This window comes from Leopardus geoffroyi, chromosome A3 (assembly GCF_018350155.1).
Source record: "Leopardus geoffroyi isolate Oge1 chromosome A3, O.geoffroyi_Oge1_pat1.0, whole genome shotgun sequence".
NCBI lineage: Eukaryota > Metazoa > Chordata > Mammalia > Carnivora > Felidae > Leopardus > Leopardus geoffroyi.
In genome coordinates this window covers 4,841,217-4,865,408 of record NC_059336.1, presented here as the reverse complement: position 1 = coordinate 4,865,408, position 24,192 = coordinate 4,841,217, and the positions used below count along the sequence as shown (strand labels likewise).

At 49.4% G+C, this 24,192-nt stretch overlaps 1 protein-coding gene across 2 annotated transcripts in view; it reads left to right on the top strand.

Moving 5' to 3' along the window:
• The first annotated feature begins 8,444 nt into the window (after nucleotides 1-8,444).
• The window catches only part of VAPB (VAMP associated protein B and C), a 57,959-nt gene continuing 42,211 nt past the window's right edge, over nucleotides 8,445-24,192 (top strand). Inside the window, exon 1 of one of the 2 annotated variants that reach the window (XM_045444124.1) lies at nucleotides 8,445-8,838. In XM_045444124.1, the coding sequence (XP_045300080.1) occupies nucleotides 8,781-8,838 (58 nt within the window). In that variant the 5' untranslated portion in view covers nucleotides 8,445-8,780. The remainder of the gene's footprint in view (nucleotides 8,839-24,192) is intronic. The other variant, XM_045444125.1, reaches the window with a different exon arrangement.

Here is a 24,192-nt window from a genome sequence, read left to right as displayed (position 1 = left end):
TTTGTAATTAGAATATCAATTATTTGTATGCAAATGTGGCCTTCTGGGTGCTCGGGGACAAGTCCTAAGGATTGAAAAGACTCTTCCCCCAACTCCCCCCTCCCCAAATTCTTAATTACATGATTTCGTTCATTCATCAAACATTTATTGAGCACCTTTTACGTGCCAGGCACAGAGATGGGGACCAAGAATCCGTCCCTGGTGGGGGATTCGTTCACGGTCAGGAACGAAGAACCAAGGGAGTCGTGGGCGTTGGGAGCGCTGGCCTCTGGGGGTGAGAATGGTAAAAGCAACGGCCTCCCCCTGCCCCCCAAACCTCCCAGCGTCCACCTTGTTCACGGAGACCCTCAACCGAGCGGGCAGCTGCTCCCGAGCTCTCCCGCCAGAGGCTGGAGGGGCCCCCTGTTTGGGCAAGGGTTAGGCCACGTGACTGCACCCCGTTTGCAGACCCGTGGGTGTGGCTCTGACTCTGGGACCTCCCCAGCCCCCACCCAGGCCGGTGCCGAGCTGCCCAGTGTGCGTGGGTTTCAACACATCCTGTGCACAAGCTGGTCCCGAACCGTCAATGCCTGGTGATCCCGGCTGGTCATTCATTCATTCCATCCTTCCTTCCTTCACTGGTTCCTCGGTTGATCGCTGGGCTTCCCGCCTCCGCCAAGGGTTGGGGGGTAGGGCGTCAAATCGGGGATGGGGCCCTGACCGAGCCGGCTTCCCAGTGGGAGACAGACAATGGAAGAGCTGGGAAGGGAGAGAGAGCAGACTCAGGGAAGCTTTCCAGAACGGCATTCTAGCACCGGCCATTTGAGAAACCAGTGTGCTCACACTGTGCTCACACCCACGCACAGTCGCCTTTTCACACTCCATCCCCGTGCCCTGCTGTGTGTTTTCTTCGGAGGACTCCCTTCCCGTGGTTCGTTTTCACTTGCGTGCATGTGTCTCCTGTGCCCTCACCATCTGAAAACAGGCTCCACACGTCCCCGGCACCTGGCAAGATGCCCAACACGCGGCAGGTATTCAAGAAGCTGTGTAATGACGGTGACGGTGTAGAGACAGCCTCCGGAAGGCCAGTGCAGGCGAGGACAGCAAGTGCAAAGGGCCTGTGGCAGGGCCAGTGGAACTCCTGGGCTTGACCCGGCTCCCACACCAGGACCCCTGGTTCTGACGAGTGTGCCCCTCGCTCGCCCCTGTGGTCTCCTTCATCTAAGTCTTCCCCTCCATCTCCAGCTTCTCTCTCCTCCTGGGTAAGTTTCTAAACCTCCGTGCCTTGGTGTCCTCACCTGTAAACCAGAGAAGATAATGTTACGACTTCATTGTTGTGAGAATGTGTGAGGCACAGGAAGCTCTTGGCACGGTTTCCTGCTCGGGGCACTTGGTCAAGGGCAGCTGTCCTTGTTTTTTTCATATCAGTCCATCCTCCAGTTGGCTTCCGGAGGACGTCTGTGAAAAACAGGCTTGCTGAACACAATGTGGGAACTTTGGGGCGGGGGAAGGACACCAGTGGAAACACCGGTGACATCCAAAAATAGTCTGGAGTTTGGTTAATAATGATGGTCCAATATTGCTACCATGAACAGTAAAAACGATGTGAAAATGATAATGCTGGGGGAGGCCTGGGTGGCTCAGTCAGTTAAGCGTCCGACTCTCCATCTCGGCTCAGGTCATGATCTCACGGTTCGTGAGTTTGAGCCTCCTGTCGGGCTTTGTGTGGACAGTGTAGAGCCTGCCTGGGATTCTCTGTCTCCCTCTCTCTCTGCCCCTCTCCCTCCCACATATGTGCACTCTCTCGCTCCCTCTCTCTCTCTCAAAATAAATAAACTTTAAAAAATAAAATTACTGGGCGCCTGGGTGGCGCAGTCGGTTAAGCGTCCGACTTCAGCCAGGTCACGATCTCGCGGTCCGGGAGTTCGAGCCCCGCGTCAGGCTCTGGGCTGATGGCTCAGAGCCTGGAGCCTGTTTCTGATTCTGTGTCTCCCTCTCTCTCTGCCCCTCCCTCATTCATGCTCTGTCTCTCTCTGTCCCCCCAAAAAAATAAATAAACGTTGAAAAAAAAATTTTTTTTTAAATAAATAAAAATAAAAAATAAAAAATAAAATTACTGCACAAAAAACTTTATTTAAAAACATTTTTTAAAAACACAAATTAAAAAAATAAAAACAAATTAAGCAAACAAAAAAGACACGAGGAATTTAAAAAAATTTTTTTAACGTTTATTCATTTTTTTGATAGACAGAGCGTGAACGGGGGAGGGGCAGAGAGAGGGAGACACAGAATCCAAAGCAGGCTCCAGGCTCCGAGCTGTCAGCACAGAGCCCGACACGGGGCTTGAACCCATGAACGGTGAGATCATGACCCGAGCTGACGTCGGTCGCTTAACCAGTCAACTGAGCCACCCAGGTGCCCCGGACACAAGGAATTTTTAAACAACGATACAATAAAAAAAATAACAGGTCACGGTACTTCTCTGTACAAGAACATTGGGATGGGTGAGGGTTTCCGAAGGATAAAACCTAGCGATAAAACCAAGGATAAGACTCTGAAGCATAACAGAAGAGCTTGTCGCCACTGGCCCCTGTTGGCCATACTCCTTAAGCTTTGGTCTCATCTGTAAAGTGGGATAAATGACCCCCTTCGCCCACCTGGCGTCCTCTCAGAGGCCCCCCAGTGCTGGCCAGTCCACACCCCCTCCTCAGAAGTCCCCTCCCACCTGCACGAAGCCCCTCTTCCTGGGGTCTAATGACTGTGTCTCTCCATCTACCCTAGGCAGGGCGTTCAAGATCAAAGCCTGCCACACTCCCTGTCTGGTGAGAGCCTACTTCCTGGCTCACGGCCCAACATTTCTCCTGCCCTCTGGGGCTTCTTCTAGAAAGACACTAATCCTGGGGTGCCTGGGTGGCTCAGTTGGTTGAGTCTCCTACTCTTGGTTTCGGCTCAGGTCGTGACCTCACGGTTTCATGGGTTCAAGCCCCCCCATCGGGCTCTGTGCTGATAGTGTGGAGCCTGCTTGGGATTCTCTCTCTGTCTCTCTCTCTCTGCCTCTCCCCTGCTCATGCTGTCTCTGTCTCCCTCAAAATAAAATAATACACTTAAAAAAAAATTTAGAAGGATGCCAATCCTATTGACCAGGGCTTCACCCTCACGACTTCAGCTCCTCCCACAGGCCCCACCCCCTAACACCATCACCTGGGGGATTAGGTTTCAACTTATGAACTGGGGGTACAGATGTTCAGTCTGTATAGCATTTATCCTGCTTGAAATCACAGGGTTTTCTGAATTTGCTGTTTGGTATCTTTCATCTGATTCTAGAAAATTCTCAGACATTAGAAATTCATTCTGTTTTGTTTTTTTTAATTTTTTTTAACGTTTATTCATTATTGAAAGATAGAGACAGAGCATGAGCAGGGGAGGGGCAGAGAGAGAGGGAGACACAGAATCCGAAGCAGGCTCCAGGCTCTGAGCTGTCAGCACAGAGCCCCACACGGGGCTCGAACTCATGGACCGCGAGATCATGACCTGAGCCAAAGTCGGACGCCCAACCGACTGAGACACCCAGGCGCCCCCATTCCGTTGTTGTAAGAGACACGTAACAGAATTTACCAGCTTGGCCATTTTAGGTGTGCCGTTCGGGGATATGGAATACGTTCACATTGTTGTGAGGCCACACCACCATCCATCTCCAGAATTCTTCCTCCTATAAATCTGGAACTGCACACCCAGTAAACAATGACTCCCCGTAACAACTCCTAGTAACCACGGTTCTACTGTCCGTCTTTGTGGTTCGGACCACTCCAGAAACCTCCTCTAAGTGGAATCACACAGTGTTTGTCCCCTTGTGCCTGGCATATGTCACCTGGCGTAATGTCGTCCAGGTTCATCCGTATTGGAGCAGGTGCGAAAACATCTCCTTCAAATATTGCCTCGGCCCAAGTCTCTCACTGTTCTCTTCTGGATGTTGGGCTAGTAGTTTATTCAACCAGTGTTATTCAAACTGTAGGTTGTTTCCCAAGAGTGACTTATAAAATCAATTTAGTAGGTTGTTACCAGCGCTGAGAAAGAAAATAAATAGCAAATATAAGAGTGTATTGTATTATTTCATGGAGCTTCTGTTTCGGTTGTATTGATTAACATACTTATACATATATCTATGTAGCGAGTCACAAATAAAATGCATTTATTACTGTGGGCTGTGCTAAAGAGAGAGACCGAGAAAGAGAGGTCTATAAAACATATCATTCTCCACATCTCTTTACTTATCATAGCTTATCATAGCTTCATCTCTCATTTTTATGTCCCACATCATGGATATTTCTTCAGACCTCCCTTGCAGTCACTAATTTTCCCTTAGGCTGCTGATAAACCTGTTTCAGGAGTTTTTAAAAATTTTTTAAACGTTTATTTATTTTTGAGAGAGAGAGAGAGAGCATGAACAGGGGAGGGGCAGAGAGAGAGAGAGAGAGACGGAGACACAGAATCGGAAGCAGGCTCCAGGCTCTGAGCTGTCAGCACAGATCCTGACACGGGCCTCGAACTCACACACTGTGAGATCATGACCTGAGCTGAAGTCTGACGCTCAAGCGACTGAACCACCCAGGCGTCCCTGTTTCAGGACTTTTTCATTTCCGGGTTTATTTATTTATTTACTCTTTGAGCCTGTAAGTCCTGCTTTGTTTTTTTACATATCTAAGTGGTCACTTGGCAGGTTTCTAACGTCGGGTTTAGCCTGCACCCCTACTCAGGGAAGGGTGCCATATTGGTTCTAAGGTTAGTCTTCATGGTGGTCACTGCAGGCACTCAGCGGTGGCGGTGGCCAGGTCAGCGTGATGAGGGACGTTCATGTTCTTGGGTCCACACACGGCTTCCTCATCTGCGCCATGACCACTTTGTAAATAAACCCAATGGCACAGCTGGGAAAAGAGACTGTCATCCGCAAAATGTGTCACCTTGTCCACTTGATGATTGGAGAGTCACCGCTTCGGCGGATGCCCTCGGGTGGGCACTCGCACGGGACGCCAGTATCTTCTCACTGTTCCCATCCCGAGAACCATCCACATCCCTGCTTTCCACACCTGCTTCTCATCGTATCCAGCTCCGCCGTGCGTGTCCCCGGCCCCGGTTGCCGCTCAGTGTACATTTGCGCTCTCCGGTCATTTCTCAGCCAAAGTAGACATCCAAAGGTACTGCTTGAGATTTTGGCAAATCTGTGAATTCCCTTTCGGTTGTAATTCTGCAACCTGCCTAATTAACTTTTGGGTATGATTTTCAACAAGGTAAAACACCTGTTGCTACTAGAAATAGATGATTATTGTAGGGCTCCGCAGAATCTCCCCGGTTTTCTGACTGTGACTGAAGCTTAGAGTTGAAAGAGCTTATCACTTCCTTTCTGGAATAGCTCCAGCGAACCGGGGTGCAGCTGGCCCCACCCCGCAGTCCAGCCGCCACTCAGCTCTCCAAGGCCCTTCTTTGGGCGCCTTGTGGCAATCAAATGCAGCTGATAACGTAATTAGCAAGGATATCAGCAATGATGCTGCCACCATGTATATTACCTGTCGATTCCTTGTAACTCGCGCTGCATGCTAACCTAGCTCTCTGGAGAAACAACTACAACAACAACTCTGATTTGTAGTTCTTCCAGATTTCTGCGGTGCAAACACTCCCACCATGACTGATTTTAAGCAATTTATGGGATGTCACTGAACGGAGTTGAGAAGTGACGTGCACCATTGGCTCTTACAAGCTGATAGGAGCTCACTCCAGCCGGGCCCTGCTTGTCTCCCACATCCCCCTGGCCCTGCCGTCTGGCAGGATGACGTGACCACATCAGACCCAGAATACCTTCTTTGAGGCTCCGTGTCCTGGGACCACTCTTGGTAGCATGTAGTGTCAGTGAAGGTCCAGCCAGGAAAGCAGAAATTCCAACGGTTATCTTGACAAAGGTAATTTAGTGTCAGGGAATGGTTAATCAGGTAACGGAAAATGTAAAAGCCAGGAGACACTGAGGATCACGAGGCTAGGAAAGTGAGTGGGGGGGGGGGGTTACTGTTTAGTGGGTGTGCAATTCCAGTTTTGCAAGAGGAAGAATTCTGGAGATGGATGGTGGTGTGGCCTCACAACAATGTGAACGTATTCCATATCACCGAACGGCACGCTTAAAACAGTCAAGCTAGTAAATTCTATGTTATGTGTATCTTACAACAATGAAATGAATTTCTAATGTTGTCTGAGAATTTTCTAGAATCAGATGAAAGATACCAAACAGCAAATTCAGAAAACCCTGCGAATTCAAGCAGGATAGATGCTATACAGACTGAACATCCGTATCCTCCCCCGGTTCATAAGTTGAAACCTAATCCCCCAGGTGATGGTGTTAGGGGGTGGGGCCTGTGGGAGGAGCTGAAGTCGTGAGGGTGAAGCCCTGGTCAATAGGATTAGCATTTTTTCTAGAAGGAGCCCCAGAGAGCAGGAGAAATGTTGGGCTGTGAACCAGGAAGTGGGCTCTCACAGACAGGGAGTGGCTGCGCTTTGATCTTGGACTTCCCAGTCTCCAGAACTGTGAGAAGTCAATGTTATTTAAGGCATCCAGTCCATGCCATTTTGTTATAGCAGTCTGAATGGGCTAAGACAATAAATAAAAAGCTATATCATGGTAAAACTGCAGAACCCCAGAATAGGTGGAAAAACAGATCACCTTTGAGGGGACGATGGGGTTGTCATCTGGGATCTCAACAGTAACAGTGGTAGCCAGAAACCCGTGAATGATACCTTCCGGGGTGTTGAGAGAGACCTGTCGCTCATAAGCCTGCCAAAGTATGTTTCAAGAACAAGGGCAAAGTAAAGTCATTTTCAGATTAACAGAAATGGAGAGAGTTTGCCTCAACAAACTCTCCGTGAAACAGAATTTAAAGAATGTACTTCAGTCACAAGGAAGTGAAAGTGATCCTAGTTGTTAAGTTCCGAAATGCAAGAAGAAAAGATGAGCAAATTATTTTGAAAGAGAGAGAGAGAGAATACAAGCAGGGGAGGGCCAGAGAGAGATGGAGAGAGAGAGAATCCCATGCGGGCTCTGTGCTGAGACCACGGAGCCTGATGCAAGGCTCGAACTCAGGAAGTGTGAGATCATGACCTGAGCCGAAACCAAGAGTTGGATGCTTAACCGATGGAGCCACCCAGATGCCCCTAAAACAATTTAGTAATGACTCATGGCATGAAAAGGAAAATGTAAACCTGAAATACACCGTAATGAAGGCGTATAATTTGGGGGATGGGTGGTTAGAGTTAATGTGTCCCAAAGTCCTCAGATTTCAAGGGAGCATGGTAAAGGCATTTTAAAAATTGGACTTTCATAAATACCCATGTCACAATTTCTAGGGTAATCAAGAAAACAGCAGAAATAGTGTGTAAGAGGAAGAAAATGAGAAAGAGGAAAAAAAAAAAACATCCCTAAAGAAGAAGGGAGAGGAAAAAGAAAAAAACAGGCATGTTTTTAGAAAGACATTTTAGAAATAGAAAGCACAAAATAAGACAGTAGAAATGAATCCCGATATATATTAGTAAATATAATAAGTGTAAATGGACCAAATGCTCTAGTTAAAAGACAAAGATTATCTTTTTAAAAACTTTTTTTTACAAAAAATTTCAAGTGTATAGAAAAATGGAAGGAATACTACAAAGAATACCACAGTAAAGCCAACTTTAACTATTTGCTGTGTTTCCTCTACATGTGTATATATATAGGAGACTAGTAAGAACACATATTTTATGTAGTGAACATTACATAAGGACATAATATTTAAATGGGCATAATGTAGTGTCCACTTTGGAGGCTGAGCAGATCCGGGTTCCCAGCAATCTTTAATAGCATAGTTTATTTGCGTGGTTATCTTTCCAAAGGCTGTCCTTCCAACAGACTCTAGTTGGAGGGTAGGGACCAGGTCAATTTCTCTGATCATTGTATTTGTAAATATTGGTTGCGTCTATTAAGAAAGGATGCAGCACAGTGCTTGTAACATGGTAAACATTTAATGGAGAGTAGTTTTCATCACATTCGATGCTGCTGTTATTGAAGGCACTCAGCAGAGTGGCGCAAAAGAAGCAAGCAATGGTGGCAGCTCACTGTATATTTATTGTCTGCCATATGTCACAGCGCCTAGAACACACCATTCACTCATAAACATGTTTATAATAAGAATAAATAGTACTTTCGTTATTACTCAAAGTCTCTACCAGTGCCTGGCACTACATAAGCAAGGGAAAAGTGGAAGTTTCTTCTTATGGAGTAAAGCACTTCACACAATGGCTGGCTCCCACGGGTCCCGAATTAAACAACCTCGGAGATGACTGTTCTCAGAGCTGAGTGTCCCGGCCCGGCCCCGCCTCCAGACCTGCACGAGGCCCCGCCCCCTGCCTCCCGGTGGCCCCGCCCCGCGCGGCCAACGCCGCGCCTGCGCACAACCCCGGGAGGGGCTCCGCGCGCGCAGCTTCCCGCCGCCCGAGCGCGCGCAGGGCCGAACCGGCCAGCCCGCTGCGTGCCTGCGTGCGTGCGTCGCTGCGTGCGTGCGTGCGTGCCGTGCGCTCGCCGGGCACCGCGGCCTCGCCCTCGCCCTCCGCCCCTGCGCCTGCACCGCGTAGGCCGCCCCCCCCCCCCGCGCGCACCCCGTAGACGACCCCCGCCCGCATCCCGACCGGCCCCCCCTTTCCAAATTTAAAGGGGGCGCAGCATTAACGCCTCCCGCCTCAGGTGACCTCTTAGGGGTCTCCCCGCCAGAGGTGCCCCGCCGCTGAGGAACATGGCGAAGGTGGAGCAGGTCCTGAGCCTCGAGCCGCAGCACGAGCTCAAATTCCGAGGTAAGCCGGAGGCCCGCCATGTTCGGCCGCGGGCCCGGCCCCGCCGCCCCGCGCCCCCGCCCGCAGGCCCCGGCGGCGCGGCGGTGACGTGGGTCCCCGCGCGGCCCGCGGTCCCCGCCCCGCCCGACGGTGCGTCCGCCCCGCGCACCGAGCCCGTCGGGCAGCCGGGGCCTCCCGGTGCACGCCGTCCGGTCGGGGGCTCTTCCGGCCGAGGGTCAGCTGTTTCCCCCCCACACCCCTCCCGCGGGGCCGACCTGTCCGGGGTTCGCCCACCTGTCGCCGCCCCCGAGAGGCCCCGCTCCGACGCCCCCCTTCCCCCGCCCCGCGGCGGACACCTGCAGCCGTTCCCCGTCACACCCCTGCTCCGCGTCTGCACGGCGCTCACACCATCTCCAAGGGCAGTTTTACGCACTTGTGTGCTGCGCTCCCACGCTAGAAGGGAAACTCCATGAGGACAGGACTTGGCCGTTTCTCTGCTGCGTGCCCGGCGCTTGTCGGGAGCCCGGGGGACGTCTGCTGCGCCAATGAATGAAGAGGCCCTCGGCGGTTCTGATGGGACGTGGCCCAACTTGCCTGCCTCTGCCTTCCTTGTGCCCGGGGCTCACGTCCGTGCAACGGGGGGCGGGGGGCAGGGACGAGCCGGAGGAAGCCTAGTGCGCCACGTGTGCCTGTGGCCAACCAGGGCCCTTTGGATCGCCAGGCTTCACGCCGCCTGTGTGTTTTCTCCACTGAAGTGTAAGCGTCGCGGGGCAGAGGGGGCCGCGTCAGGCTTGCCCGTTCCTACTTTTCAGATGCGTTGAGTAAACCGTGTGCTCGCTCCGTGCTGAGCCCTGGAGAGACCAGGAATGGACCGCAGACAGGTCCCCAGCTGTCATAGTGCTTACCTTCTCGCGAGGGGAGACGAAGCCGCAAGCAAAAACTCTTTTCAGGTGGTGCTGAGGTCTGGGAAGGAGACCCAGCGGGTGATACGGTGAGAGGGCACAGGTGAGAGGACACCTTGTGCGGGGTGGCGAGGGCGCGGCTGGAGCGCCAGCACTCGGCCCGCGGTCGGAGCTCAGGCGGTGTTCGTGGAGCGAATGCTGACCAGAGGCACCCTGCTTCCTGTGTGTTGGCAGGAGGTAGTTTAGGGTCACTCTGACTTACCCAGAGTTACCCTGTTGGCATGTGACACATGTGAACTCAGACTTCAGAGCTTAGACTCCTTTCTTGATTGATTGATTTATTTATTATTTATTTATTTATTTAGAGGGAGAGCACGCAGGGGAGGGGCAGAGAGAGAGAGAGAGAGAGCATTCCAAGCAGGCTTCGCACTGCCAGCGCAGAGCCCGACGTGGGGCTCGAACCCACAAACCATGAGATGACTTGTGCGGAAATCAAGAGTTGGATCCTTACCCAGCTGAGCCACCCCGGTGCCCCCCAGAGCTCACAGTCCTTCACGATTATGCTGTCTGACCCCTGGGAAATACTCCAGAACTGTGGCTGTCACTTTGCCTCCCAAAATAACAATCGGAAACGATTCTAAATGTGTAAAGAACCAAAGAGTTTCCGGTTGAAATGAACATCAAACAAAAACAAAAAAGCCCCACGAACCTAACGTGGATTGTCATTCGGTGACAGTGCTTCGGCTTGCGTGATGTTCTCACGGCCTCATTCTAGAGCAGCCAGGCTGGGAAGGGAACCCGAGTAGCTACAGTGAATGTGGAGGGCGATGGTTTCCACTTGAATTGTCTGAGGTTCTGCACCCCAGAAGCAGGGCCTGGCTACTCCTGAGTATTGGCACTTTATTCATTTTGTTCACACACTTTTACTGAGCGCCTGTTCCACGTGTCAGAAACCAGGGGAGATGAGTCCCCTTCTCCCTCAACCCCTCACTGCAGGACTTAAGGGAAGGGAAGGGGGCAGATGACAGAATCAACCAGGACAGTGCCACGATCTAAGGTGATCGTAGAGCTCCGAGAGCACCAGGGAGGTCCGCTCCTGAAAAAGATGTCATTTGAGCTGAGTTTAAAGGTCAGCTGGAAGCAAACCAGAAGAAGAAATGGGTGGGGAGGGAATGCCGTGTCTGGAGGCAAGAAGGCCAAGTGAGCCCCTTTGGGGTGCCACTGGTAGTTCTGAGTGACAGCAGCAAGCGGCATTCGCTGGGGTTGCAGGGCAAGGTAGGGCGTGAGGCTAGCTAGGAGACAGGAGTAAGGCTCGAGGCCTGTGCGCAGACTCAGCCAGGATCCAAATCCAAATTGTGTTGCTTCTCCTTAGGTAGTCCCTTGATTGATTCCCACCCCCCGAACCTGCCCCCAGTACATAACACTCCTCCAATGTTGTGTTATGGAAAGAGGCACTGATTTGAGAAAATGGAAGTTTTTGTTCTGGTTCTTTCACTTAAAGATGTTTGATATTGGGCTGGCAACTTCACTGCACGAAGTCTGGGGTGAACTCAGTCCATGGGATGGAACTCACATCTACCTAGCCTCCCGTAGAAAGTTTTGTTGTTGCTTTGGAGTGATGTCATGGCTGTTCAGCAGCTTTGGAAATGCACAGTATTTTACAGAGCTTGGTGGTTGTATTTAGACAGCTGGTTTCATCATTGCAACTTCTTTACCTGCGAGGTGTAGCTAGAGAAACAGTGACCCTTCTGGCCCTAGGTTGGCCAAAGTCATGATGGCCAAAGTCACTGGATATTTGTGCTAGGAGAGTGGTCCAAGAAAAGTCAGGGTGTCAGATTGTTGAAAAAGCTGTTGGCTCATGACTTCAGAAAAGGCTTCTGCAGGCATATGTAGATACTGCTTTATGAGATTGGTTTATTTGCTTTATTTCAACGTTTATTTATTTTTGGGACAGAGAGAGACAGAGCATGAACGGGGGAGGGGCAGAGAGAGAGGGAGACACAGAATCGGAAACAGGCTCCAGGCTCTGAGCCATCAGCCCAGAGCCCGACGCGGGGCTCGAACTCACGGACCGTGAGATCGTGACCTGGCTGAAGTCGGACGCCTAACCGACTGCGCCACCCAGGCGCCCCTGGTTTATTTGCTTTAAGCTGAGGGCTAAGACAATTTAGAATAGAGACTCTGTCCTCTGGCTTGCTGTATACAGTTCTTTCATTTCAGGATGAGAATTGCCACTTTTAGCAGATGTCTTCCAAGTTAGTTAGGGTGTGATGACTCTGACTTCAGGTGGTTTACTTCGATGAATCAAACCTGCAAGCTCACTTAATAAGGCATTAATTATAGTGCCTAAAATAACACAAATTATCATCCAAAGGAAAACAGTTAATTACTTTTATTTATTTTTATTTTTTTAAAGTTTATTTTGAGAGCGACAAGGAGAGAGACCAGGCATGGGAGAGCAGGGGAGGGGCAGAGAGAGAGGGAGAGAGAGAATCCCAGGCTGTCAGCACAGAGCCCAATGTGGGGCTCACGCCCATGAACTGTGAGATCATGACCTAGGCGGAAACCAAGAGTTGGACGCTTAACTGACTGAGCCATCCAGGTGCCCTAAAAGTTAATTATCTTTTAAAGGAATAAAAGAATCATCTTTTATTTATTTTTTTTAAAATATCTATTTATTTACTTAATTATCTTTGAGAGAGAGAGAGAGAGAGAGAGAACATGTGCACACATGTGCACGAGTGGGGAGGAGCAGAGAGAGGGAGAGAGAATCCCAAGCAGGCTCCGTACTGTCAGCACAGAGCCCAGTGTGGGGCTCGAACCCACAAACCATGAGATCTTGACCTGAGCCGAAAATTGGGAGTCTGACACCTAACCAACTGAGCCACCCAGGTGCCCCAAGAGTCATTTTTTTTTTTTCTTTTTTAAAATTTTTCATGTTTAGTTTTGAGAGAGAGAGAGAGCGCAAGCGGAGGAGGGGCAGAGAGAGAGAGGGAGACACAGAATCCAAAGCAGGCTCAAGACTCTGAGCTGTCTGGGGCGCCTGGGTGGCGCAGTCGGTTAAGCGTCCGACTTCAGCCAGGTCACGATCTCGCGGTCCGTGAGTTCGAGCCCCGCGTCGGGCTCTGGGCTGATGGCTCAGAGCCTGGAGCCTGTTTCCGATTCTGTGTCTCCCTCTCTCTCTGCCCCTCCCCCGTTCATGCTCTGTCTCTCTCTGTCCCAAAAATAAATAAACATTGAAAAAAAAAAAATTTAAAAAAAAAAAAAAGACTCTGAGCTGTCAACGTAGAGTCTGATGCGGGGCTGGAACTCATGAACCGTGAGATTATGACCTGAGCCAAAGTTGGAGGCTTTAAGGGACTGAGCCCCCCCAGGAACCATCTTTCAGATTCAGCCTTAGATGATATGGGATTATATATGTTTGAATCTTTTTCATTTTGGACATTTTTTTTCTTTCTTTTTCTTTCTTTTCTTCTTTTTTTTTTTTTTTCTTGAGTTTATTTTGAGAGAGAGAGAGAGAGAGAGAGAGTGTGTGTGTGTGTGTATAGGGGAGGGGCAGAGAGGGAGAATCCCAAGCAGGCTCCAAGTTGCCAGTGCAGAGCCTGATGTGGGGCTTGAACTCAAGAACTGTGAGATGATGACCTGAGCTAAAACCAAGAGTTGGACGCTTAACCGACTGAGCCATCCAGGAGTCCCACGTGTCGTACATCTGTGTGATTATGTTGAAGTTAAGGATGTTACGGAGGAAAAGAACATAGACTTATGTGACTTGTTGTTCAGACTTCCAGAAAGTGCCGGGCTGCCGGTGTTAAGTATTAGAAGGAGAAGGACTGCAGGCTTCCTGGAAGAAGCATGGCACCGTGACATCTGCCGTGTTGAAATAGTAGAGGCTCGTTTGGACTGGAGGACCTTTCTGAAAGAGTTCAGGGTCTTTGGAAACCTGTGAAGTGTGTGCTTTGCCTTGTGGCTCTTTCTGTTGATCTCATTTCTTTCAAGGCCTAACTACTTTCCTTTGCGGCTCCCAACTCTGACGTCCCACTTGTTGCCCAGCTCAGAGGCAGCTTTCTGAACAAGTCACTTTCAGGGCGTTTTGGTCTCTTACTTTCTTTCTGTTCTCTGTCCCCTTCTATCAGATTCCGTCTGCGGTAAATAGTATGTCTTGTGTTTTTTTGGTCATTGTCCAGGACTCTTAATCCTTCTTCACATCCTAGCCCATGACACAGTCACATGAGAGTGGTCTGTTAACCGTCCTCATGGGTGATTAGTTAAGGTTTAAACCCGCTGTGGATCTTTGCTTTAGTCTGAGACTAAACCACTGGCCTTCAAGAAGTCTCGCTGTTGGTCAGTAGGGATGGCGCCAGTAGATTGGTGTGGTTAATTACCACCTTGGGGAGAAAATAGGAACCTGGGCACTGTGGATGGAAAATAGGTGTGCGACCCTGTCTTTTGTGTGAAGAAAGCATGCTTGGAATCACTAGCCCATCCCCTTAAGTTAATGTGTAATTTAATGTTGTTTAGGAAGCCAAAAAATATAAAACCTTGTAGATATAGTCAGTTCAATGCAGTAATTATCTTTCAGATGCTACATACAACGTTAGTTCTTTTGCTTTAGTATAGCACTGATTTCCTTAACATTTCTTGATCATGTAGAACAGGCTGTGTTTTGCAGCACAACAAAACGTCAGCAGTGTGCTTAAGATTCTTTATGGCCGTGGTTTCAATCCATCCTGAATAGATTATCTTCATTTATTTAATTATTAACCAGCTTGCTCATCAAAAGCAAGTGGCATTAAACTTACTAAGCTTTAATCAAACTTCAATCTTCTTAGATTGTACTATTTACTTCTGACTTTATGTTCCTGGGGAAAAATGTGAGCCAGAAGTTAACTTTCTTTTATTCGCTTACTTACCATCTTCGTGGTTAACTCCTTAAGTGGAAAAAATGGGTAGACTTGGCCATGTCCTCGTATCTGGAAAATGGTGATAGTTCCTAGATGTGTGTGGTTGTAACTTGCATCATAGTTGTCTTCATAATTACCTGGTAGCTTTGCATCTGTGTGTGGATTTATTAAAATAATTAGTCTGAGCTGATGCTTATTAAAGACATGAACTCTTTTTTTTTTTTTTTTTTTTTTTTGGGACAGAGAGAGACAGAGCATGAATGGGGGAGGCGCAGAGAGAGAGGGAGACACAGAATCGGAAACAGGCTCCAGGCTCTGAGCCATCAGCCCAGAGCCTGACGTGGGGCTCGAACTCACGGACCGCGAGATCGTGACCTGGCTGAAGTCGGACGCTTAACCGACTGCGCCACCCAGGCGCCCCTAAAGACATGAACTCTTAAACATTATTGTCACTGTCTGTTATTTATTACAGTGGGATAGCATCTTTTTTTCTAATGCTGAGGACAAAATACTGAGAACTTTGACCCTGCGATATGACCACTGCATAGTTGAAAATTAGGGGGAAGAGTCAAGGGAGTAAACTATGTTGGTTACTCCTGGTAACTCCATGCAAACCATAATAAACTGCATATAACTCCATGGATACTCCGTGTAACTCCATGTAAACTATGTTGGTACTCCCCTGAGGCTCGATTTTTAAAATCTGAAACTTGAATTTTTACATAAGGAATCATCTCCAAAGATCGCCTCATCCACTCCCCATCTGTATTTGGAAAATTTGCCATCTGAAGGCTGACCATGATTTGGAACAAATGAGCGCAGCTTTCAGCAAGGTGACAAGAAAGAGTGCTGAGTTCCATTAGTCAAGACAAGGTTGCCATAGAGTGTCTTTAATAAAATAAAATAAAAGCCTTCCGCGCAGTAATTTTGCAGCAGGGATTGTGTTAAAAACAAAGTTACATTATGCTTTCTCGGCTCGCTTCCTCGTTTTCTATCCTTTTAGGCCCCTTTTAGCCTGTCATCAGCATAGCGTATCTGCGCTTGCTTTGGCCCTTGCTGGGTGGCTATGTGCCTTCTTTGAAGTTTCTACCTGACAGACCTGGGCTGCTGGCTTTACAAAAACAAGAGTCGTTTAAAGAAGCTTTGTTTATGGAAACAAAGTTACCGGACTTGACAGACATTTTAAGATTTTTTTTTTTTTAAATCAGCGCGGCAGAAAACTATCTCTAGAATATCTATTTTTCAAAATGTTAAATGTGTTAACAGCAGCTGTTGATGTTTAGATACAACTTAAAGTGCTTTAGCGTTTCTTGCCTCGCATGGGGAAAAAAAAATCATTGAGAAAACGGCGTGGCTCCACGGGAAGCCCTCCTGAAATGCTTTCTTTTCATAACGTTGTAGACAGAACGTAAAGCTGGAGCAATGCCACCTGAGAGTTTTCCTTTATCCTTTCAGAGGGGTATCGTCAGCCTTTGGCTAGTAGGCTAGTTTTTCTTTTCATCAGTGTCAGATAATGTCTTCCGTCAGGCTTTGTGGTTTATGGGTGTGCGTCCACGTCCGCGTGGGCAGCCAGTGTTGCTAGTGGGTCCACATTGTTACAGATAACCTGTGATAATGTTTGAGTTTGTATACAGTTGGCAGCTCAGTAGGCTCCTGCAGCGTCAGCCTATCTGGGAAGGGTGGTTAGGGAAATACGTATTTGGGGGAGAGAGAGAGACTGTTGTTTGTGCCTTTTGGATTGTTCTCTAAGGCAGTGGGATGGACCCCGGGACCATGTACCTACGTGTAAATTGCTCGTGATGCGGCTTGGAACCTTTACAACTCTGAGTTGCTTGGATTGTCCAAGGCTTGGAGAGCGCCAGAGAGGGCGGAACGGAAAGCTGGACCTGGCGAGCTAGGAGCAGAGGGCATATTTACTTGTAAGGGGCTGAGTGGGCGACTCCCCCCGCTTCCCCTCTGGGTTGGGCGTGGAGTTGAAAGCAGTGGCTGTGTGCGGACGTCCATTTGGAAGAGCAAAGGTAGGGGAAGGACGAACATTTCTGGAAGATGGATGTTTAATTTCCAGGAAATAGTGCACAGAGTGTAAGGTGCTTTCTGTTTTCTATCTCATTTACCCCGCGCCACAGTCCTGTGAGGTCAGTTACCCGGTGGTTAGACAGCGGGCCCCTGAAGGAGGCTGCGGTGGTAAATGGTGGCGCAGGGATTTCACCCTGGTGTGCCTGGCGCTAAAGCCCGTTTCTTTTCGGTACGTCCCCGTCAGCTCTTTAGAACGAACGCATAAAGGGATTCATTCCTGGGGGAGGAATGCAGAGGATTCATAACCGTTAAGGAAGTGTTAGTAGCTGTCAGGATAATTTCTTAAGAACGTTAATTAATTAAAAATTATTCTTCGTGGAGTTTTTTATGAAGGATTCTGGACCGTACTTTTTATTTAAAAAGTTCATGTCGATGACTGTGTAGCATTCTTTGGTTTACCTTGTGAATATTCACTTTTTATATCAGATCTTGATGGTACTTAACGATTCTGTGTGTGTAGAAAACATTAGCTTTCGAGTAATTTGCAGCTGTGTTATTGAGTCTTTGGACGGTAGTGTGAAATGTGTGCGTGATAGGGAAGTCACAGGTTTGCAGTTTTGCGAAGTGGGTATCGTAGAAGGTAAGATAGGAATATCTAACATAAATGACCTTTCAGGTGCCACCTTCGGCTCTGCTGCTGGGGCTATAAACCCTTTAGTCCCCATGCTCCTGCTAGGCCCCTGCCTTCAGCCGGAAGCGAAAAGGGTAAGTTAGTAGATAACCAGAGGTTTCTCGACTGCCGAAAGAGACTACTTCACGGGGTATAGTGACAGAAAGTGCCGTTTTATTCTGTACGAGCTGTGCTTTGGGAAGCCTCGCTCCCCCGCGTGATGACCTACACGCATACACGTCCAGCTGGAGAGGGTTTGGAGACCTGCACGGATATGATGATTGTGTGCGTAACAGACGGTCGTCCAGTTGTGAACATTTTGGGTGTCTCCTTTTCCACAGCTCATCCTTTGAGGTTTTCTTCATGGACAGACCGCGCCTTCTTGTCTGGTGGAAGGAACAGAACATGTGGCTGATGGAGGGTGGGTTCCACCAGCACATAGTGAAAGCTTCCTGGGGACCAGGCATTGGGTCGGGGACTGAGGAGTCCTGGCTCGCAGGGTTCCCAGCCCGTAGGTGGTAGAGGGCAGGGCAGACCCTGGAGACAGCGCACTTACGGGCCGTCTCCACCTGGATGGTTAGACGAAGCTGTGTGGGTTCCTCTTCGGGGTTTCGATCTCACAGGGAGGGGGCATCTGACATTTGTGACTTGCTGGGCTCTTACTGTGTGCGAGGCATTTTCCTGTACCTGCTCATTCGTGTAGTTCTTACAACAGCTTAGGAAGTGGAAACAGTTAGGATGTTCAGGTTCAGGAACCTGAATTAGGGGTGGAGCTGGGATTTGAACGAGATCTGCCCGCAGAGCCCGTGTCCTTTATCCTTACGTTGGCTGTATCTCTTCCCTTCGCGACCAGTGGGCGTGTGGCCGAGTAGGAAGGCCCTAGGTTTTCTCATTTATTATGTTGTCAGGAAGATGAAAGGGGGTCTGGAAGTAGGACAGTGGGCCTCGAGAAGGAGAATTGAAAGAGAAACGAGAGAAAAAGGAAGGAAAGGTGCTTCCTTGTAATCTCGGCCCGTAATGGCCTCCTCGCATGCTGACATGAAGCGTAGAGTTGTTCTGGAACCTTGGAGTGCCTGACTGACGTTAAACATACCTTTCTTCCAATGCTTTTCTCCCCTAAGAACTCACGTTCTACCTCGATCACTTCTGACCACGTCATTAATGTGTTAGTGTTAAAAATTGTGTCCTGGTGTTGTCACCGCATCTTCCCTTCTGCCACCCGTCGGCCTACGTGAAGCCCTTTATTTTCTAGTGCCTGCGACCCCCATATGATTGTCGCTTAGCTGCTACTATTTTCCTTCGGTTGCATCATTCAGCAGCTATGGTAGAGTAGAAAAAAGGGAAGCAAAGGAATGGTACCTGTCAGTATCCTCATCATCTCCGGTTGAGAAGTGAGAGGACCTAGGCCTGGACCCTGAAGGGGGAGAATTTGCACCGGAGTCTCTCGGCACAGCGTGTGTGTTTTGTATTACGAAGGGGGGCTTTGTTCCCTCTGGCGCTCTCACTTGGGAGACCCTCTGCTAATCTCACTGGCTTTGATTTCCTCTTCTGTGGGATGAGGGGGCTTGACCTGAACATCACTGGCTGTTCCATCCAGCTCTAGCCTTGAGAACGGGACATTCGAGTTTATTTTAGCTGAAGCAGAAAGATGGAAAGCCCCTTGAGGGCAGAAACTGGGGCTTGTGTTTCCCATAGAACCTACTAGTGCCTTAGTGGGCGCCCGGGTATTTAATTAACAAACCCTCTTGGTCCTGTTTAAAAGTTCAGTCAGTGTCAGGATTCTGTCAACCTTTCCTGAGTATTCTTAGACCTTTTCTCATCTAGCTTTTTTCTGCATCTCCTCAGATTGCACAGATTGTATATCATTTGCATATTTTATGTCTTACTCTTGGGTGCTTCATTTTCTAACTGCTTTATTTTCTCTTCTAGAATGCAAACTCCTGTAGGTTTTGTTTCTTTAGTTTTTCCAGCAATGACTAATAGAATATGCCTTCTTTTTCTCCAGGTACTTTTTAAGACCCTCACCTTTCCTTTTTTGTTTGTTTGTTTTTTTTGTTTTGTTTTGTTTTCTTCTTTTTTTTTTTGGAGCAGTTTTAGATTCCCAGTAAAGGTAACAGGAAGGTACAGAGATTTTGTATATACCCTTTGTTCCCACAGGCATAGCCTCCCCCGTTATCAACACCGCCCATGGGAGTAGCACATTTGTCACAGTTTATGAACCTACACGGCTACATTATAATCACCTAAAGTCCATAGCTTGTATTATGGTTCACACTTCGGGTTTGGACAATGTATAATGATACGTATCTACCATAATAATATTATGAAGAGTAATTTCATTGCCCTAAAAATCCTGTTTTCAACCTACTCATCCCTCTCTTCTCTCCAGCCCCTGGCAACTACTGATCTTTTTACTGTCTCCATAGTTTTATCTTTTTCAGAATATCGTGGAGTTGGAATCATAGAGTATGCAGCCTTTTTAGATTGATTTCTTTCACTTAGTAATGAATATATTCTTTTCCTGTGGTTTTCTTCCACTAACCCCAAAGAAAGGACACAACCCTGGACATGGTCATCTTTTTAGTATTCCGTAGGACCATTTGAAATAGAAGCATACCTAAGACTAGAAAGAGGGATTTGCTGAAAAACCAAAGGTTTGTCCTTGTGGAGGCTTATTTGAATTCTCATTCTGTTGGTTGAATTGATTTGTTGGCATATAAATGTATCCTGATGGACTGCTCTGAAAATCTAAGTCCATGCTTTTTGACCTTTTTAAAGTCAGACACTGCTTTACTAATTGGATGAAGGAAAGCCATGAATCACTCCTTAGAGAATCTGCAGGTGTATTCATTCAGAACTTCTCGTGTAATTTGGGGACAGAAGGATCGCAGTTACCGTGGGTGTCTCGTTGACCTCCGGTGTCAGAGAATGGCGGGGGGGGGGGGGGGGGGCGGGGGGAGAAACATGCGAGGTCATCTGGAGAAGTCCCGAGGAACTTCGTCAGTTCATTTGGGTCTTTTTATCTTCTCCTCTCGTTATTTTTTTTTTTTAATGAATGCGTTTGCTGCCTTTCTCCCGCAGAGATAGTTTCTCTCTTTCTTTACCATCCAACGCTGAGCGCGGTGCTGGGTGGTGGCGGCTTAGTCATTTTCGGTACGCACCCGAGCGTCGTCTCGTCCACCTCAGTCTTGGTTGCCCTCCTTGCTTGTTCCCCCTTCACGTTCCTTCTTTTCCTCACAAGCTCCTGGATGTAGCGGTCCTAATGGCCATTTCCCCGGCACCCGGGCACCCCCTTGTTGCCGCCTCAGCACGCGCCCCTCTGCTCCCGAGCCCTGCTTCCGTCCCCAGCCTCGTCCCCGCGGGCTTCTCCCACCCAGGGGCCCGCTTTTGCCCGCTCCCCCTGGAGTCCTGCTGCGAATGCTCAGGGCGATAGGTTTTCTCCACCTCTTCTCGCTTTTCCTTCTCAGCGTCCCTCACTGTCCTCCCTCGTCCCCGCTGGGGAGGTCTTTCTTGGCACTTGCGGGTGACCCGGTGACCGCCAGAGGCCCGCAGGCCTGACCCGAGCCCATACGCGGGGCCGCGGGGGCGGGGGGTGCAGTAGGTGCCAAACCGCACCCCTCGCTCCCTTGTCTTTTTCTCCTCCCGGCTCCTCGTCCCGCAGAGACTGCTGTGTGAGCGGGGCCCACGTCCGCGCGGGTGACCAGTTCGGTGACTCAGAAAGCCCGTGACTCAGATCTGCCCCTTCTTCCTTGTTCCTCCGTGGCTGCCTCGCTTCCCCCGGGTGACTGTCATACCTCTTCACTGGCCTTCCTGTCTGAGTCCTCTGTCTTGTCTCCGTCCTGGTGACGCTTTCACACGCGCAGGTCCAGCTCATCTCTTGCTTGCCTGAAATCATTGAACGTCTCCCCGTTGTCAAAAGAGTGAAGTGTACATTTTTTAACAAGACCCGGAAAATGGTCCGTGCCTGTCGCCCTTGGTCTCCGGCGTCTTCTCTCCTCCACTCCGGTTCCAGCCGTTCCTTCTCCCCGGTGCTGGGGCTTTGCAGAGGTTGTCTTCCGCCACGCAGAATGGGTCCGTTCCTCCCCCTGTGTCGCTGCTCCCTGCCACGTACCTCAGGGCTCGACACGGCTTCCGTCCTTGAGGTTGCTTTCCTGTCGCCCTCGCCACTCACACTGTCCCGTGTCCTGTGCTCCCACACTTACCATAGTAAGGAGCGTTTGGTTTCTTGACCCCCTTCCTCGTTAGCTTACAAGACCTTTGTCTTTTGTCCCCAGACGCCGCGGTGCACGGCCCGGGGCAGGCTCTCCAGGCGTTCGCTGATGGTGTCTGGGCTCAAGAATATTGAGAGAGGGGAGCAGGGAGAGGAGAAGACTTTCTGCGGTGAAGGATGGGGAAGTCCACCCATCAGCAAAGCTAGCCGGGAGCAGCCGGTCCGTGTGGACCCCGGGCCCTCCGCTCCGAAATATCGAAGGTTTCCTACCGTGCTGGCGCTTCCGTCTGTCTGCACGCTTCTCTTCCCACCCGTCCTCCCCCGCCGTTTCAGAGTCAGAACTGCTCCCTCACCCTGTGTCCTTGGCCCGCTCCTTTCCCGTCGCAGATGGTATCTTGCTCCGTTCGCCAGCCCGTTCGGTGTCTCACGTTTCTCCCCTACTCACCTCCTGCCCGGCGCCTGCAGACGTGCTTCCGTTTCCCTTCCTGAAAAGAAGTCGCGTACCCCAGATCTTCCCCTGCGGACGCGGACGCCCAGTCTTCCATCACAACATCACAACTAAATTTCTGGGAACACTGACTCTCAGTCACTGGCTTACGCCTTCACTGCCCTGTCAGTTCTCGGGCCTCACCGCTCCACTGAAACCTCTTGTGCTTCGCCGGGTTCCTCTCTGCGACATTTATCTTTGACTTTTCCGGTGAACTGCCCACCTCTTCCTCGTTTCTTTTAGCGGGTGTTGACGTTACCCAGACTCTGTCCTCCGTCTTCTCCGTTTCACCGTTTTCTTTCTGCTTTCTCATTGACAGCGCCTTCAGCTGTCCCTTCTACACAGAAAACTTCCAAATTTGTATCTCCAAGCAGGTCTTTTGGTCTCTGCGGTGTGCCTCCTGCCATCCCTGCCTGTCTGGTTGTCACGCAAGTGCCCCAGACTCCACGTGTCCCGTACTCTGCGTGCAGAGTTCATCCACGTGTTCCTGTCCAGCGGATGTTTCACATCTTGGGAATGGCCCCTACAGTCTGCTGGGTGATCCAGAAGTCCCAAACTCCTGTCGCCCCGAGGCTCCACCTCCGACACCCGACACCGCTCGAGCCACTGAATTCAGCACCACTTGCACCCCTTTGCTTCTTTGATCCCCACTGCCACATCCTGAGGACAGGCCCCTTCCCTTCCGGATTATTCTCCCTGTCCCAGCTCCGTTCCTGATTCTCCCTACTTCCCTCACCCTTCAAACTATCCTGTATACAGTTTTCAGAGTTATTTTTCTAAAATTGAAGTTTAATCATGTCATTTCTTTATTTTAAAGCGTTCATTGGCCCCCTAGATCACATGGGTTAGTGTTCAGAATTCCTAGGCCAGAATCAAAGGCTTTCAAAATTGGGCTTTTGTTTTCCTTTTTTTAAACAGTGTCAGCTTTTATTTTCCATGTTAACAACTATAGTATTTATATGCTGTTCAGATTAAGAAGCCCTCAGACACACACACACACACGCACGCACGCACACATGCGCTCACACTCATATACATAGTCAAATAATGTGCAAATCCATACCTTCTTATTTCTGGTTTATACTAAATGCTGTAGAGGCAATGGGGGAGGGGCAGAGAGGGGGGACAGAGGATCGGAAGCGGGCTCTGCACTGACAGCAGCCAGCCCAGTGTGGGGCTTGAACTCATGAACTGCGAGATCATGACCTGAGCCGAAGTTGGACGCTCGACTGAGCCACCCAGGTGCCCCTATTTATTCATTTTTAAGAAGATTTCCTATCTTAGTTTTTTAATGTTATCTCTACTCACAACACGGGGCTTGACTTACAACCCCGAGGTCCAAGAGTCGCATGCTCTACTGACGAGCCAGCCAGGCATCCCAGACCTGGCACGACTGAATGTTAACTGGTGTCTGATCATTTCTTCCCCCTCCCCCTGCGGATATATCGTCCTAGAGCCTCAATCCCACATTCCTGTTTCCTAATTCTGGATGGGTCCTGGAATGGTCCTCCCAGCATACTTCAGGTCTCCCGGGGTTTGGGTAGGAGCAGCAGAGCCATGTCTGTGGCTGGGGGCTTAGCACGGCTGCCGGGCAGTTCATTCATCAGTTCCTGTTTGAATGCCTATAATGTGCTAAGTATCATTCTGGATACTTGAGAGACCAAGGTGAAAAACTGACAAACCCTTGCCTTAGTGAGCTCATCTTCCAGTAGGGACGATGGGCACTAAATAAATAAACAAACAGGAAATGTGTATAACTTGATGCCAGATAATAGTAGCTGCTGAGTGGGGCAGTGGGAAGGGAGGTGTTGTGCACAGGTTAAAGGGGTTTGGCAGTGGGTTTTCTTTTCAAGAGGCTGACTGGAGGGGCGCCTGGGTGGCTCAGTCGGTGAAGCATCTGACTTTGGCTCAGGTCGTCATCTCATGGCTTGTGAGTTCGAGCCCCTTGTTGGGCTCTATGTTGACGGCTCAGAGCCTGGAGCCCGCTTCAGATTCTCTGTCTCCCTCTCTCTCTGCCCCTTCCCTGATCATGCTCTGTCTCTCTCTCCTTCAAAAATAAATAAACATTAAAAAAATAAAAGAAAGAAAGAAAAAGAGAAGGAAAGAAAGAAGGAAAGAGAGAGAGAGAGAGAGAGACAGAGAAGGAAGGAAAGAAGGAAAGCAAGCAAGCAAGCAGTGACTGGAGAACG